General features: G+C 41.7%; 2 protein-coding genes and 1 pseudogene across 2 annotated transcripts; 2 read left to right on the top strand and 1 right to left on the bottom strand.

Moving 5' to 3' along the window:
- The first annotated feature begins 2,983 nt into the window (after positions 1 to 2,983).
- Positions 2,984 to 8,957, top strand: LOC105028615 (ileal sodium/bile acid cotransporter). Its single transcript, XM_020041459.3, has 6 exons — positions 2,984 to 3,745; positions 4,087 to 4,205; positions 4,805 to 4,893; positions 5,922 to 6,097; positions 6,675 to 6,832; positions 7,710 to 8,957. Exons 1-6 carry the CDS (start codon positions 3,351 to 3,353, stop codon positions 7,889 to 7,891), a joined length of 1,119 nt encoding a protein of 372 aa, XP_019897018.1. The 5' UTR covers positions 2,984 to 3,350; the 3' UTR covers positions 7,892 to 8,957.
- Positions 8,958 to 10,868: 1,911 nt separating this feature from the next.
- Positions 10,869 to 12,123, bottom strand: LOC114829938. The gene is made up of 3 exons (XM_034289104.1): positions 12,036 to 12,123; positions 11,653 to 11,935; positions 10,869 to 11,522 (listed from the first exon to the last, which is right to left on the bottom strand). Exons 1-3 carry the CDS (start codon positions 12,074 to 12,076, stop codon positions 10,869 to 10,871), a joined length of 978 nt encoding a protein of 325 aa, XP_034144995.1. The 5' UTR covers positions 12,077 to 12,123.
- Positions 12,124 to 14,754: 2,631 nt separating this feature from the next.
- Positions 14,755 to 16,939, top strand: LOC117593487 (annotated as a pseudogene).
- The last annotated feature ends 292 nt before the right edge of the window (positions 16,940 to 17,231 follow it).

Below are 17,231 nucleotides of genomic sequence, written 5' to 3'. Positions count from 1 at the left end.
AAATTATAGCCTGATCATTGCTTTGTCAGTGGGCAAACGTACAAAATCAGCACGGGATCAAATACTTTTTCCCCCTCACAGTATACTATAACTTTAATGTACAGATGAAAGTGATCATACATTGTTCCAGGCATCTGTTGAATGACAGAATCCCTGAATCACTAAGGTGAACACACACTCATGCAACTGGTTTCATACTGAAGATGGGAGGTACAGTTATATTCAAGTGGGAAGGGGTCAGTTCTAAGACTAAACCCAGTGTCGTCTGAGGTAAAGGAAGGTGACTTATGTAACATCAACTGGATAGTTATGTAATAACACCCTAGTTACAGGTCTATTCATGCCCATCACCCGGCCTCGCAACGTTGCCATGGTTGTTAACATTCTGTATCACGCTGCAGTGATATTGGTGATAAAGGGGGCTGTTGACTTTAAACAGGCCTGATTACCATTTTGTCCAAATTACACTATAGCGCCTTAGATTTATGACAACATTGCTAAAGTATGCTGATATTTAATAGAAAACAACTCTGCAATCAATATCTTAGCATCAAAATGTACATTGACAGATGTGATGTCATTAGCAAGCCATTTTAAAGTTTGTGAAAAATTGCTGCCAATGCTGGCTAGTTAACATGACACTGCGTCTAAACTTTTTTTCCCGATTGCTTATGAGCATCGAACAATACAGAAGTTACAGTAACAAAACTCTTCACACTGTCAGCAAAATGGAAGTGTATGTGAACCAAACTGTGAATAGTTTCTCTTTGCTTTCACACAAAATGCATTCAATGAACACATTCCCCAAAATCCATTAACTCTTTTCTCATTCAAACTCAACCACCTACAAAACAATATATTCACAGCCCATGTTTTCTCAAATGCTTACACACAGTTATCAAAACTGCTAAAAACACATTCAAAACAGAATGGTGGCAACTGGTGTGCATTTCTGCAGTAACCAGATTGAAACATAAAGAACATTTTTGATATTTTTTAGAAAATGTTAATTATGTTTGAATATTTTTGGTGGTTTTAGTGAGTTTTGGGGGTGTGACTGTTTTGCAACGATGCATGTTGGTAATGCACCCTGTGTGAAGAGTTTTGTTATTGCGGTTTCAGTATTGACCGATGCTTGTAAGCAATCGAGAAAAGCTGTGATCAAGTTACATCAAAATGATGACACCTGGCAAATGTGTCTGTTATTAATTAGTGTATAATTTTTATATTTTATAATATCTTATGCAGGTAATCCTCCAGAGTGGTACATCAAACATATTCTGACTGTACATGACTTGTATGTACACATCCATAGTATTACATGACCTGTATGTACACCTTCATTGTATTACATGACCTGCATGTACACCTCCATAGTATTACATGACCTGTATTTACACCTCCATAGTATTACATGACTTGTATGTACACCTCCATAGTATTACATGACCTGTATGTACACCTTCATAGTATTACATGACCTGTATGTACACCTTCATAGTATTACATGACCTGTATGTACACCTCCATAGTATTACATGACCTGTATGTACACCTTCATAGTATTACATGACCTGTATTTACACCTCCATAGTATTACATGACCTGTATTTACACCTCCATAGTATTACATGACTTGTATATACACCTCCATAGTATTACATGACCTGTATGTACACCTTCATAGTATTACATGACCTGTATGTACACCTTCATTGTATTACATGACCTGTATGTACACCTCCATAGTATTACATGACCTGTATTTACACCTCCATAGTATTACATGACTTGTATGTACACTTCCATAGTATTACATGACTTGTATTTGTTTCAGAGATGTTACTTGTATCTGTGTGAGATACATGTATGCACCATGTGCTGTTTTCCACTGTGTGAAGACAAGCGCACTGCATTTTCTTTAGAAAATCCGGTCCTGTTATTGGCTGTAATATCAATATTGATTTCAGCAAAGACCCCGTCCCTGGGTTACATCTAAGAGACCCCATAATCCTTGCCAGGCCCAATAGCCACTACAACTTGAGGCCTGAGTTTGTTTTTAATCATTGTACCTAAACTCTATGTGTCAATGTATACGCGAGGCCCAGCTGTATGACACCTTGGTCTCAGTCTGTGTTCCTTGTTGAAATAAAATGAATCATTGACATGTACTGAGAATATCCAGTGTTGTTTCTCTATAAATAACTCAATTAACAGAAGCACTGAATTGTATTTAACAGAAGCACTGAATTGTATTTAGTATTTACAGAAAATAAATACTATCTGAAGTAGTAGTGGAATTGTGTTTCACCGTACAATCACAGACTTGCGCAAGTAAACCTGTTGGCATTGTTATGGGCAAAGCTGTTTTGACTTTGGTTGCCCGTCGGTAACAGTAAACTAATGTAGGTATCGTTATTTACACGTTTCTAAACATATGCTATTTGGTCAGAAAACGTGTGGTGTGGAAAAAAGTGTGTGTGTGGGGGGGGGGGGGGGGGGGTCTTCTAATTCACCTATCCCTACCATTAGGGTAAAGGAAATTGAGGAAATAGTGAGAAACAATCAAACCCTCTAAAACTTCAATGAAACCAATATATTTCTTTAAGTACATGTAGAACGCTTGAAAAAGGTTGGAGACCAAATGGTCCATTCCTTCCCTGGTATGAGTCTTATAACATAAAATAACACAGTATCTGGCAGCGACAGGCACAGTGACTTCCTTCCTAATGACAATGTTTTTTGTATATATATATTTTTTTTTTACAATGATTCCAAGACCGTTTTATTCGTATATTCTTTTACAGTCCTCCACTTTTATAGCTTCTGTTGTCAGTGGGCAGAAGTGACTATGACGCACAAAGGACAGGACCTTGTGCACGCTCATCAGGACAGGTAGGCACCCCTCCTTTGGTGGCGCGATCACGGTGACCGTGTAGCATGGCTGTGACTGAAAGATACAATAAACATTTTAAGAGCTGAACAGTGATAAAAAAAAAAATGTGATTGTGCAATCACACTTATTGTACCTAAAAGTTGACACAACTTCACTGTTCTTTACTCTACATTTGCTTGTGGACAATGACCTCATAAAAAGAATGTAAGGCACAAGTAAATTTTTGATTTTCTCAGATTCTCTGTCCTGGTTTTAATTAGGAGTCGTTGTGTATTAAAGGATGGGATGAGCGCTGAACGGTCTCAATGCAGGCTTCACCCGCATGGATAAAGAAGTACGAAGAGACAGGGGAACTACAGGAACGACTTCACCTACCTTTGTCCACTCGATAGCCTTCTCCGGAGTCCTGCTGAGATCAGTTTTTTTATAATATCCTCTGCTAGATTTCTTCACTATGAACACAACGGTGAATTCCATGGTGTCATCCACCTGCCACCCCAACGCCACAAGATGCTCTGGGACGTCGTGCCTGGTTCCAGCAAGCAACTACAACGAGGTCCTGAGCCTGATTCTCAGCATCTTCCTGACCGTCATGCTGGCCTTGGTCATGTTCGCCATGGGCTGCAATGTGGAGGTCAGAAAGCTGTGGGGGCACATCAGAAAGCCCTGGGGAATCGCCATCGGCTTCCTGTGCCAGTTTGGCATCATGCCTTTCACCGCCTTTGCCCTGTCGCTGGCGTTCAACGTGCTGCCCGTCCAGGCAGTGGTCATCATCATCATGGGCTGTTGCCCTGGGGGCTCCAGTTCAAACATCATTGCCTACTGGCTGGACGGAGACATGGACCTCAGGTGAGACTGACTGGAGGTGGCTGCACTCCTCCTCACAGGAGAACATATATTTTGAATCTAGGCAAGACCTTTTTGGGCTCAGTGTTTCTGTGATAGAGACCAGAGATGGCCCATTTCCCTTCTACATGAGCAGGACTATAGTGATTTTAAGATACATTGGGCTTGCTTTGATATTTATATATATCAGAAAGGGACCGTTTTTTACATAATATGTATTCATGTAAGTTGGTTTCAGTTCTTGCTGGTTGTGTGGATAACTTTTGAGTTTTGCCTTGGGTAAAGCCCTTTCATGTGAAGTATGTACCCAGCCTGATGTACTAATGTGGCGGTTCATCATCCAGTATCAGCATGACAACCTGCTCCTCCATCCTGGCCCTGGGGATGATGCCTCTGTGTCTGCTCATATACACATCTGTCTGGACCTCTGCTGACACCATCCAGATCCCCTACCAAAGCATAGGTAGCTATCAGGGCTGAAACAGCTTGTCATAATATGTGGTGATTGACCTCATGTTAGATGAGAGGAAGGTGACCCTGTTCCTGGAGGGCAAGCAGGCCCTTTATGGAACTGAGGAAAGGCATCAGTAGTGACTGAATACATTGAAGAGAAATTGTCCAGATGTTTCCTCAGATTTTGTCTTAGTAGGAGGTTTAATGTAACAGCACCTTTTCAATTCCATCAGGCTGCCCAGATACTAAAACATGGATCAGATCTCTATGGTTATATTTAAATGTATTGGAACACAATTAGAAATACAAAAGCATTTAAATTTGTACTTCTAAGATGTGCATGAGATGACACCTCTGTCTCTTAGATGATAGCTCTGTCTCTTAGATGATACCTCTGTCTCTTCAGCATTCCCAGGCCTCCTGGCATTAAGGAGAAATCCCAGATGGGCTAGGCCACTTGATTTTCATGCGCAAAATTATAATGACTTGGTAAAAGGGGAAGATGTGGAAGTCTCTGTAAAACAAAATGTCTGTTGAAATGTCAGTGCTGCTTTTCTGGTCCCAGTCGCCCTGGATGCTAACAGACCTACTGGATGTTTTTGTCCCCAGGTATCACGCTGGTGTCTCTCCTCATTCCTGTCGCCCTGGGAATCTTCATCAAAACCAAGTTTCCCAATGTAGCCAAGAAGATCCTCAAGGTGAGATTCAACCCCCATTCGGTGCAACTGCTCTAGGCCTTATGTCTGATGGCAGGACGGCCATGTACCAACTGGATCAGCATGGATCTGACTAATAACCCGTAAACATCAATTGGATAAATTAGCTAAAGAGGTCAATGGAACTCCACCAAAGCAGTGTCTATTTCATGCTATGCTGAGGTAGAAATGTGACTATGCAGCTTGTAGGGATGTCAACCCCCGATATGTGTAAACATTATCTTGCAAATTATTTACAGTGGCTAGGCAGTCTTAATCCTGTTGAACATGTTTAGCATGTTTACTCCATTTATTTACGCTTCTATCCTGAAATATGCTTCAGTCCCTCATGATGAATCCTCATAAAGTGATGCTGTAATTTTTTTTGTATACTTGCAAAAATGGTATTCAAGCTGAAATATTTCCAGAATTGCTTCCTTCTTGTCACTCTACAATACAGGCCAGATTTGTTGAGTCTTTGTGGTGTTGGTTTCACATGTACGCTTTGACTGGCCTTTCTTCGAAAAGCCTGTAACTCCGTCAAAGTTGCCACTGGCCTCCTGACAGCCTCTCAGATCAATCTCCTACTTGCCTAGTCATCCAGTTTGGAGGGACAGCCTAATCTCGGCAGGGTCTGGGGAGGGCCACTTTTCACTTTTTATTAATCTTGACCATACTGCAAAGCATAGTGCAAGGCGTTTGAAACATGTTCAAGTCCCTCCTGTTGTGTGTCTTTCAACTGTTTAGGCCCTTGGTTCTTTGAAAAGCAACTGGGTACTCATGGCTGAGCATGTGCTTGTGCAAATCAATACCCACAGAAGGAACATATAGAAACTGCTGAATTCCTCCACTCACAATGTGAATTAGAAGTGGAAGCCGATTAACATATTTGTTTGAGTACCTCATTATTCTCATTTGTTAGGGGAGTTAACATTGTATGAACATGTCATAGAGGAATTGGCAGATTGTGTTGCAAAAAGATTGCATTAATGTACCTCTGTGTTTGTGTATGTTTGTGTCTGTATGCACAGGTGGGTTCCATCGTGGGCTTGCTCCTCATCATCATCATTGCAGTGGTTGGTGCCGTGCTGTACCAGTCCTCCTGGACCATCTCTCCCTCTCTCTGGATCATTGGAGCCATCTACCCGGTTGTGGGGTTCGTCCTGGGCTTCTTCATGGCCCGCTTTGTGGGACAACCCTGGCACAGGTACCGTGTGATACAATATACATGAACACCCGGTCTGACTGATGTCAACTAGCTTATATTTACTCCAAAATAATTCTGGGAAAACAACCAAGGACATATTAGCTTTGGTTTATTTGACAGACCAACACATTCTTCACTGAAATGTCAAATCTTGGCGAGCCCCCAAATTTGCAACTCCTTTGAAACCAGGAGTAGAAAAACCAGGTCATGACATACCCCTGAGAGTCAGAATTTCCTGTAGAGCTGGGAGCAATGTGGGGGGATGTCGAATACGGCTGCTTCATTTTGTGGCTCTCTAGGCACCACCAGTGGTATGTTGAGGGGAATGCAAGGCGTTTGTGCCGCCTGGCAAAGTGGGCAGTGTATCAAGAAGCTTTGAAAGACGTATGACGGTCATCAACTCTCCCTTATCTTGTTGGGAGTAGTTGCAATGAGGCAGGGCCATAACAGTGACAAAAATTGAGAGAGGATAAAAAAAAAAAAATACATAGTTTTTTTTTTTTTTCTTTACCAATCGACCGTCTAATAACTGGCCCAACGTCACAGAGAGATGTTTGGATTCCCCTTTTTGGATTAGGTGTCGTACCATCGCCCTGGAAACCGGCTTCCAGAACTCACAGCTGTGCAGCACGATTGTCCAACTGTCATTCACACCCGAAGAGCTGGAGGTCATGTTCGCCTTCCCACTCATCTATAGCATCTTCCAACTGGTGGTGGCCGTAATGTTTGTAGGAGGTGAGTCACAGGTTTATAAAACCAATGAGGCTTGTAGATTGTTATCCACCCCCAGAAAAACAAATCATGTTTCCTGTCAGTAAAATAAAAAATACATTTCAATTAAACTTTTAGTTGTTTTTTGTGTGAACTGAAGCTTAACAATGTGTCAACATGGGAGCAAAACAACACAACTAAATGAACTAAAACTACAAAAATGTCCCAGCGGCTGTCCGACACCAACTGGGTCAGCACAGCTGAAAATAATACTAGCAAAGTGGCAGGTGCCGGTAACCTAGATCTGACTAAAGGCTTGACCTGCACAGGTGAAACTAGAACGGACTAATGATGTGACTCGGTCAGGTGAAACTAGAACGGACTAATGACATGACCCGCACAGGTGAAACTAGAATGGACTAATGACATGACCCGCACAGGTGAAACTAGAATGGACTAATGACATGACCCGCACAGGTGAAACTAGAATGGACTAATGACATGACCCGCACAGGTGAAACTAGAACTGAGCCTGCCGACTTCAGGTAGTAGTTATCTGGGTCGTCATAATGTGGTTTTGGGCGGAATAACCCTTTAAGGAACTAGCGTGTACTACACTACTACCGTTATGCAATCTATGTTACCAAAAGGTGTTGGAAATTCTAGCAGATGACTGTTGCCAGCCTGATCGCTGACTTAGTTTTCAGGCTACTAAAGTGGATATAAAAAGTCTACACACCCCTGTTAAAATGCCAGGTTGTTGTGATGTAAAAGAATGAGTCTTGTCCTCTGTAAGTCTTGTCCACTGTAAGTCTTGTCCACTGTAAGTCTTGTCCACTGTAAGTCTTGTCCACTGTAAGTCTCGTCTTTTCATGGATGCTTTTTATTTTTTCTCCTACAGGTTATCAGATGTATAAGAGGATGTGTAGACGGAGTTCATCAAAGTCAGACCGCCAGGAAGCAGAGGGGGACGCAGAGACACCTCCTTCCAAGGACAAGCAGCAGAATGCTCTGGAAAATGGTGGCTTTGAATGTGACGAGAACGGCAACACTGGACAAAAAAGCCATATCACCCAGATGTGAGCATGAGCAGGCCACAGGACTCTTGGACAGTTAACAGTATGCAGCGTCTCGGGATCAATAGCTACAGACCTCCCTGTCAACCATGCCATCAACAAACACTGCCCTCTACAGGCTGGAGGTGTGCAATACCAGGCTAGCCAACTGTCAACGTGGGACAAGTGTCCATTAATATTTACCTCATGTAAAAGCACATACTGTTCAGCAGTAGGAAACTATGTTATGTCATTGAAAAACAAGCAGGGACCTGATGGAGGCCTGGGTTGCTGTGTGACAGTGACTACGCTGAGGGATTGTGAGTCTTGTTAAGAGGTCAGGGTGTCATCCTCTTTAGCCCCACAAAAGACACACAAGATAACACCGTTCACCATGAAAAGGTTTCTGATTGGTCACTCCAATCAGACCTACAATAATGTTTAAAACATTTGTAAGCAGTTAGGCATGAGGGGGTGTGTTATATGGCCAATATACCACAGCTAAGAGCAGTTCATTAGCGCAATAAAACAAGAGCTTAATCGTGGTATATTGGCGAGACGCCTTGTTGCGATTAGAAACAGGTTGCCGACACAATAATAGCAAGTTAAAGTAATTTGATGTTATACTCAAGATTTACAGTCTCAGGCAATCAGGATTCGAACCCCCCCAGTTTATAGTTCTTTAGTGTCAACTAATTTATTACCCATCTTGAAGTTCAAAATGGAAACTTTGTATTCAATCTACCTGGACCCTCCAGGATATTTTCAGAATGCTTCATTATTTTATTTTATTATTGGTGTTTAAAAGCTCCAAAAGGACTCATAATACCATGTAGGCAATTCTTGACACACAGAAATGTTGTGTTTCTTCAGTGTTTTAATGAATGAATGTATCGATGTAATAATAGTTTTGTAAGCTTATAGAGCATGTGTAACTATGAACAGAGATCAATATCCTTATGTATCAGTGAAGAACTCCACAAAGTATGATGTACTTTAATATTTGGTTGAATCAATTATGGTAGGCTTCTAACATATTGTTTTTCTTGAATTGCCATAAATGTCAATAAAGGTTAACGTTGTTTTTTTCTAAAGTGGCGTATCAACAGGTTTTACTGTGGCAGATATTTCTTTAAAGACTGGAAAAAAATGGTGGCTTTGTTTTTGTGATCTTAGGTCTGATTAGGTCTTTTGGGATTAATGTGTAGATTGCCTTAACATGAGGATACAGTCTGGTCCATGAATATTTGGGCAGTGACACAAGTCGTGTTATTTTGCTTCTGCACTCCAGCGCTTTGGATTTGACATTATACAATGATTATGGGGAAAAAGTGCAGAATATCAACTTTATTTTCCATGTTCTTGTGGCATTACCCTCTAGGATCACCTGATTAACTTATCTCCTGTTGACTTGTCAGTTCTCAGTTTCAACCAGGTGGACGGTGCCAAGCGAGCCCAGGGAGTCAGTCAGCAGTACAGATGGACTCAGAGAGGCAGGGTTTATACTAACCAGTTCCTTTATTCAGGGAGTCAGTTATCAGTACAGACAGACTGAGAGAGGCAGGGTTTATACTAACCAGTTCCTTTATTCAGGGAGTCAGTCAGCAGTACAGACAGACTGAGAGAGGCAGGGTTTATACTGACCAGTTCCTTAATTCAGTGAGTCAGTCAGCAGTACAGACAGACTGAGAGAGGCAGGGTTTATACTGACCAGTTCCTTAATTCAGTGAGTCAGTCTGCAGTACAGACAGACTGAGAGAGGCAGGGTTTATACTGACCAGTTCCTTAATTCAGTGAGTCAGTCAGCAGTACAGACAGACTGAGAGAGGCAGGGTTTATACTGACCAGTTCCTTAATTCAGTGAGTCAGTCTGCAGTACAGACAGACTAAGAGAGGCAGGGTTTATACTAACCAGTTCCTTTATTCAGTGAGTCAGTCATCAGTACAGACAGACTGAGAGAGGCAGGGTTTATACTAACCAGTTCCTTAATTCAGTGAGTCAGTCATCAGTACAGACAGACTGAGAGAGGCAGGGTTTATACTGACCAGTTCCTTTATTCAGGGAGTCAGTCAGCAGTACAGACAGACTGAGAAAGGCAGGGTTTATACTAACCAGTTCCTTTATTCAGTGAGTCAGTCAGCAGTACAGACAGACTGAGAGAGGCAGGGTTTATACTGACCAGTTCCTTTATTCAGTGAGTCAGTCAGCAGTACAGACAGACTGAGAGAGGCAGGGTTTATACTGACCAGTTCCTTTATTCAGGGAGTCAGTCAGCAGTACAGACAGCTCTGCGTCCAGCAGCCAAGAGACAAACACACAGTAAAGCTTCAGGTGATCTGCCCTGTTACTGAGCCACCTTGGCCCTTTACAGTTTTTTTCAATCGCTAACAAGCGCTTGCCCATACTTTAGATAATTTTTCTAAACTCTTAACACAGACTCACACCTACAAAACACAATTGGCCAAATTGTTCATTTTCTTCTCAAAAACACATTTTGTTAAATATATACTAACTCTTAATTTCAAAACAGAACATGTTTTTCTCTACACACACTAACTTTACCAAAACACTGGAAATCTGACTCAAAATGAAATAATTCTGTCAAAGAGTAACATTTGTTTTCACTTCACAAGGTACATGCAGTCAAACGAAGTACACCAGGTTTCAAAATTCTGGCTATTGTTAAAATTATAAAAACTGCATAGATTTTTATGTTTCAGGTAACATGCAATCCACCGTTTACACTAAATTTATTGGTTTGGAACTGTATGTGCACATGTACAGTAATGTTCACATTCAAACGCATTCCAGTAAAAAGCAAATCAGTTATTTCTTACAGTAACTGTTTACCAAAGAAGGTACAGTAGAACAGACAAGGTTTATTTTATTTTCAAGGTTTATTTACAAAATATCCATGAAACACAAGAGCATTCTGACCAAAAAAAAACAGCAAAAAGCCCAAATAAAAAGGGGGGGAACTAAAAATGGCACAGAATTGATGTATCTAATCCCTGCGATCTTCAGGGTTAGGCCACATGTTTTCGTCAACATCACATCTGATATCATCTAAGGCGATGCACCTGGGATAAAACCGCTTGGTATGTCGGATCCACCCTTGGCAATCTTGAACTGTGATATCCCTGCATCCAGCATCCATGGCTTCAAGTAGGGACATCTGGTCATGTGGCTGATGGTCATAAACCTTCCACCTCCATGCAGAAAATAACTCCTCTATGGGGTTGAGGAAAGGTGAATAGGGTGGAAGGAAGAGACTCACCAGTACTGGGTGGACTTCAAACCATGCTGTTATTGCTTGTGAATGATGGAAAGCAACATTGTCCCAGGTAATTACAAAGGTCCTCATGTTTTCACCCTCCTGACCCTGCTCTGGTACCAGGCGCTGGTGGAGATCATTAAGAAACGCAAGGAGGCGCTCAGTATTATAAGGTCCAACCTGGCATCTGTGAAGGAGTAATCCTGTATTTGCCATTGCTGCACACATAGTAATGTTTGCCCCTCTCTGTCCTGGCACATCAACTGTGGCCCTTTTTCCAATTATATTTCGTCCACGTCGACGCCTTTTGGACAGATTGAATCCTGCCTCATCGATGTAAATGAATTCATGAGGGGCCTGGTTGGCTTCCAATTCCATAACTCTCTGAAACAAAGTTTAAGTCATGTCATTACTGTGTCTACCATACTGTACTGTAACCTATTACTGTGTAGGTAACCTACTTGAAAAGTGCAAAGGTTATATAACTGGACATTGAATTGAATATACACTATACCTGGACATATTGTCGTCGTAGCTCCTTGACTCTCTCACTGTTCCTTTCAAAGGGAACAGTGTAGAGCTGCTTCATCCGCACTCGGTGTTTGGACAATGTCCGCGTAATGGTTGTGAGGCTGATGCTTTCTATATTGGCAAATATCTCATGGTCCTCCACAATTCTAGTTTTGATTTCATGCAGTTTAATTGCATTATTTGCAACAACCATTTCTACAATGGCAAGCTCTTGATCATTATTGAGGAGCTTTCCTCTTCCCCCAGAGGGTGGAAGACGTTGCATTCTGTAGAGAAAAATAAAAATATCAACATATGCATTACTGTATGACCTTATTGACATGTCAAATGAGAATAGAAACAAACCATGTAAAATGCAATACTTACCTGTTGGTTTGTTGAAAGATGCGAATAATGGAGGCAACCATTGACCGACTCAAATTGGGTTTGACTCTTTCACCAGCCTCTCTTAGTGAGAGACCATGGTTGATTACATGGTCAATGATAGTGGCACGAATTTCATCACTGACTACTGTTCTTGCAGCCCTTGGAATGCCACCACCACGCATTCTTACACCTTTACCTTGCCCTCTCCTTGGGCCTGCACCTGCACCTCTCACTGCTCCTCTCACTGCTCCTCTCACTGCACCTCTTACTGCTCCTCTCACTGCACCTCCACCTCTCACTGCACCTCTTACTGCTCCTCTCACTGCACCTCCACCTCTCAATGCACCTCTTACTGCTCCTCTCACTGCACCTCTTACTGCTCCTCTCACTGCACCTCTTACTGCTCCTCTCACTGCACCTCTTACTGCACCTCCACCTCTCACTGCACCTCCTTCTGCATCTCTCACTGGACCTGGTCTTCTCCCTGGGCCCCTTGCTCTTCCTCTTCCTCGTCCAGACATTACAATGTTTGTCTTTTTCTGTTACTGTTTCCAAAAACATCACTCCTTAAAGTCCTCCTTTTATAGTAATAGAAAAAATAAGCCCCTGCCACTGAGTCTAAGCCAGACTGGAATCAGCTGTGGTTGGCCCAATTCACCAAACATAAATCAGCTGTGTCAATTATTCAATTGTTTGTTTATTATCAGCTGAGATATAGTTTTGATATATTTTGGTTTTGAACTGATATCATTTCAGAAGCAGAGGTTTTTATACTGTATTTAAGGTTTGGAATATTGTTTTTGCTATTGTGGGATGTTGTGTGTTAACATTTGTAAATACTACAAAAACAATAAATAATTTTGTTGGGAGGTATAGCTTGTCTGTTAAGAAAATGTAAGCATTGTGGAAATGTGTTCACTGACTGCATATTGTGTGAAAACGACATTAAATGTGTGAATGGTATGACCACAAAAGACCGATGCTGTGCTAATTGTGTTTAGAGTTTTGAAAATGTGACTACTGTTTGGACAAACGCTTGTTAGCAACTGAAAAAAACTGTAATACAATACATTTTTACAAGCATTTCGTCACACTTACCCTTTTGTAAGGTTCAGTTTCTCACATGCTGACTCTTGAAAGTAACTACCCCAGAGAGTTGTTAAAGTGTGTGTTACAGTGGGGAGAACGATTTAGCAGGTTTTCCTACTTACAAAACATAGGTACACTTCAACTGTGAGACAGAATCTAAAACAAAAATCCAGAAAATCACATTGTATGATTTTTTTAATCATTAATTAGCATTTTATTGCATGACATAAGTATTTGATCACCTACCAACCAGTAAGAATTCCGGCTCTCACAGACCTGTTAGTTTTTCTTTAAGAAGCCCTCCTGTTCTCCACTCATTACCTGTGTTAACTACACCTGTTTGAACTAGTTACCTGTATAAAAGACACCTGTCCACACACTCAATCAAACAGACACCAAACTCTCCACAATGGCCAAGACAGAGAGCTGTGTAAGGACATCAGGGATACAATTGTAGACCTGCACAAGGCTGGGCAAGCAGCTTAGTGAGAAGGCAACAACTGTTGGCGCAATTATTAGAAAATGGAAGAAGTTCAAGATGACGGTCAATCTCCCTCGGTCTGGGGCTCCATGCAAGATCTCACCTTGTGGGGCATCAATGATCATGAGGAAGGTGAGGGATCAGCCCAGAACTACACGGCAGGATCTGGTCAATGACCTGAAGAGAGCTGGGACCACAGTCTCAAAGAAAAAAATTAGTAACACACTACGCTGTCATGGATTAAAATCCTGCAGCGCACGCAAGGTCCCCCTGCTCAACCCAGCGCATGTCCAGGCCCGTCTGAAGTTTGCCAATGACCATCTGTATGATCCAAAGGAGGAATGGAAGAAGTTCATGTGGTCTGATGAGACAAAAATAGAGCTTTTTGGTCTAAACTCCACTCGCCGTGTTTGGAGGAAGAAGGAGGATGAGTACAACCCCAAGAACACCATCCCAACCATGAAGCATCATTCTTTGGGGATGCTTTTCTGCAAAGGGGACAGGACGACTGCACCGTATTGAGGGGAGGATGGATGGGGCCATGTATCGCGAGTTCTTGGCCAACAACCTCCTTCCCTCATTAAGAGCATTGAAGATGGGTCATGGCTGGGTCTTCCAGAATGACAACGACTCGAAACACACAGCCAAGGCAACTAAGGAGTGGCTCCGTAAGAAGCATCTCAAGGTCTTGGAGTGGCCTAGCCAGTCTCCAGACCTGAACCCAATAGAAAATCTTTGGAGGGAGCTGAAAGTCTATTGCCCAGCGACAGCCCTGAAACCTGAAGGATCTGGAGAAGGTCTGTATGGAAGAGTGGGCCAAAATCCCTGCTGCAGTGTGTGCAAACCTGGTCAAGAACTACAGGAAACGTATGATCTCTGTAATTGCAAACAAAGGTTTCTGTACAAAATATTAAGATATGCTTTTCTGATGTATCAAATACTTATATCATGCAATAAAATGCAAATGAATTACTTAAAAAATCATACAATGTGATTTTCTGGATTTTTAGATTCAGTCACTCACAGTTGAAGAGAACCTATGATAAAAATTACAGACTTCTACATGCTTTGTAATTGGGAAAACCTGCAAAATCAGCAGTGTATCAAATCCTTGTTCTCCCCACTGTACATGGTCATAGTCTATCAGCAATGGCCCCAGATGTTTTCAATGGCATTCCTGATTTACTACAATTCTCTTTTTTATATCAAAACATCTATGACACCATATCACCCTGTGTGGAGGATTTTTCTGAGGTATTATGCAGAAAAATTGATATAACATCCCTTAAAGAGCTGCATGTAGAGGCAACAAAGGTAAAATCTTTGAACCAATCAAACTGCTCAATCTTAACAACCAGAGAACGTATGACACCTGATTTGAACAAACCAACAAAAGTACATTTATTAATTGGAGAAATCAAACATATCGAGGAAGGTTCACTGGCCTGTTTCCAGAACCTGACACGTTTTGAGGATTGAGGATGTCCTACTACAACTTCCTTTGTCTGTTATTACACAAATAGAATTAATGAGGTTAACTCTTGGTAGTAAAATGTATTTGAAAAGTATTTGTAAAGTCATTTGTTTGCTCTCCATCAAATAACTGTATATGATGCTGATTTCAGAAGCCTCTCAATGTCAAGTATAAAACTGTGCATTGGACTGGAATATATGCAATCAATCAATTATTCCATATTTTGAGTGGGATTTTACTTCCAAAGGAGAAAGGAGAAATTACATTTGCTCCTTTCAGAAACAACCAATCACTTGGTTAATAAAACTATATTTACATGGGGGTCCTCTAGAAATGTTTTATGAAAAGCAGTTCAGCTGTGTTGAGAACCTGCATTCTCTATATTTTTAGTTTCACACATTGAGGACTACGCTTTCCTAGGTTTGACAAAACTTGAGTTCTTACACATAACAAAAAATATATACCTTTTTTGGTTTGCAAATTTTAATGTTTTTAGATCTTAGAGATAATCAGCTGAATCCCAACATTGAGGCCTTGGCTTTCATACATCTCACATGTCTAGAACAAATGTTTCTGGGGGATTTCAACTATCCACCAACAGAACCTGTAATCAGGATGAATCTGACACTTATATTAGGCAACATTCTGAGTCAGCTGACTGACCTGTGCAGGTCAGGTATGCGGCCAATGCACTTGATTATTGGCAGTGACATCACATCTAAAAAGAACCTGAGTCTCCAGCTGAAAGGCAAGACGGTATCGTTTGAGGATTGTGACCAACCTATCTTTAAGTCTGTAACATATCTGAATACAGATGCAGAAGAATTCCTTTGTGGAACTGATTCTCAATAAGCTGAATCTTGTAAATCAGGAGTGGGCCGACATCATCTTTCACAACCTGACTAAACTAGAGGTCCTGAAACTTTTAAACTGCAGGATTTACACTTTAGAAGGGAGTTTAACTAGAGACTTTAAATATTTGAAAACATTATATTTGAGTATCAAGAATGTTTACAATGTATTGTATAGATTTACTGAACCCCTCTCAAGCCTTAGACATTTAGTACTTGAAACATTACAGATGTTTTGCAGTTGTGACAATAATTGGCTCATTAACTGGTCAAAACAATTCAGGCAGGTTGAAGTGATCATGTATGATGTTCCTCTGGATGAATTGAAATGCTTGTCAGGAGATGGAATAGACACCCCTAACTTTGTCAAGTACGCAGAGGCCAACTGCTCTACTCAGGTGGACTTTATTCTTTTTGCTACCACTGCCTTGGGAGTCCTGCTCTTCATGCTGGTGGTGTTGCCCCATAACCTGGTCGGCTCTAATCTTCTCCCTCTCTACCACATCACCCTCGGCTGGTTGTCTGAGGCCATGCGGTCCAACGGCACGGGGCGCTACGACTATGATGCATTTGTCTCCTACAGCGGGAAGGACGAGCGCTGGGTGGTGGAGGAGCTGCTGCCCAACCTGGAGCAGAGGGGTCCTCCTTTCCTGAGACTCTGTCTGCACAGCCGAGACTTCCAGCTGGGGAAGGACATTGTGGAGAACATCACGGACAGCCTCTACCGGAGCCGCCACACCCTCTGTCTGGTCAGCCGTCACTACCTGCGCAGTAACTGGTGCTCCCTGGAGATGAAGCTGGCCACCGCCAGGCTGCAGGTGGAGCAAAGGGACATCCTCCTCCTGGTCTTCCTGGAGGAGATCCCCCCTCGCTTGCTGTCTGCCCACCACAGTCTGGCCCGCCTGGTGAAGACCAGGACCTATCTGGACTGGACCCAGGACCTCGGACAGCACCAGGCCTTCTGGGACAGACTTTGGTCAAAACTCAAATGTCCAATTGAAGAATGAGATCAGAGGTTTCTATGACAGTGTTATGATGATGTAATGTTGTGGGAAATGTTATCTAAAGAGTATATAAAATTCACATCTTACTACCAACCCCAGCATTGTAATAGTGAACCATCATCTGATATGTTTTATATGTTTTGTTTTTCTTTCATCACCTTGCGTACAGGTTCATTGAGTAGGATGTACTTTTTTCTAAATGACAAAAAATGTGATGTAAACTTAATAAACATGTGATGTAAAATGTACACTTAATAAAAAAAGTGATGTAAAACATAAAATTAAACACATGACATA

This window comes from Esox lucius, chromosome 20, assembly GCF_011004845.1.
Source record: "Esox lucius isolate fEsoLuc1 chromosome 20, fEsoLuc1.pri, whole genome shotgun sequence".
Classification (NCBI taxonomy): Eukaryota; Metazoa; Chordata; class Actinopteri; order Esociformes; family Esocidae; genus Esox; species Esox lucius.
This window is presented reverse-complemented; position numbering and strand designations above follow the sequence as displayed.

What these genes read in the sequence shown, in the direction of transcription:
- LOC105028615 (XM_020041459.3), top strand. Translation starts at nt 3,351, where the DNA reads ATGAACACAACGGTGAATTCCATGGTGTCATCCACCTGCCACCCCAAC. An exon ending in GATCCCCTACCAAAGCATAG is followed by an intron (nt 4,206 to 4,804) that starts GTAGCTATCAGG and finishes TTTTGTCCCCAG; the next exon opens with GTATCACGCTGGTGTCTCTC. An exon ending in GGCCGTAATGTTTGTAGGAG is followed by an intron (nt 6,833 to 7,709) that starts GTGAGTCACAGG and finishes TTTCTCCTACAG; the next exon opens with GTTATCAGATGTATAAGAGG.
- LOC114829938 (XM_034289104.1), bottom strand. Translation starts at nt 12,076, where the DNA reads ATGGTTGCCTCCATTATTCGCATCTTTCAACAAACCAACAG. An exon ending in ATCTTTCAACAAACCAACAG is followed by an intron (nt 11,936 to 12,035) that starts GTAAGTATTGCA and finishes TTTTCTCTACAG; the next exon opens with AATGCAACGTCTTCCACCCT. An exon ending in TACGACGACAATATGTCCAG is followed by an intron (nt 11,523 to 11,652) that starts GTATAGTGTATA and finishes ACTTTGTTTCAG; the next exon opens with AGAGTTATGGAATTGGAAGC.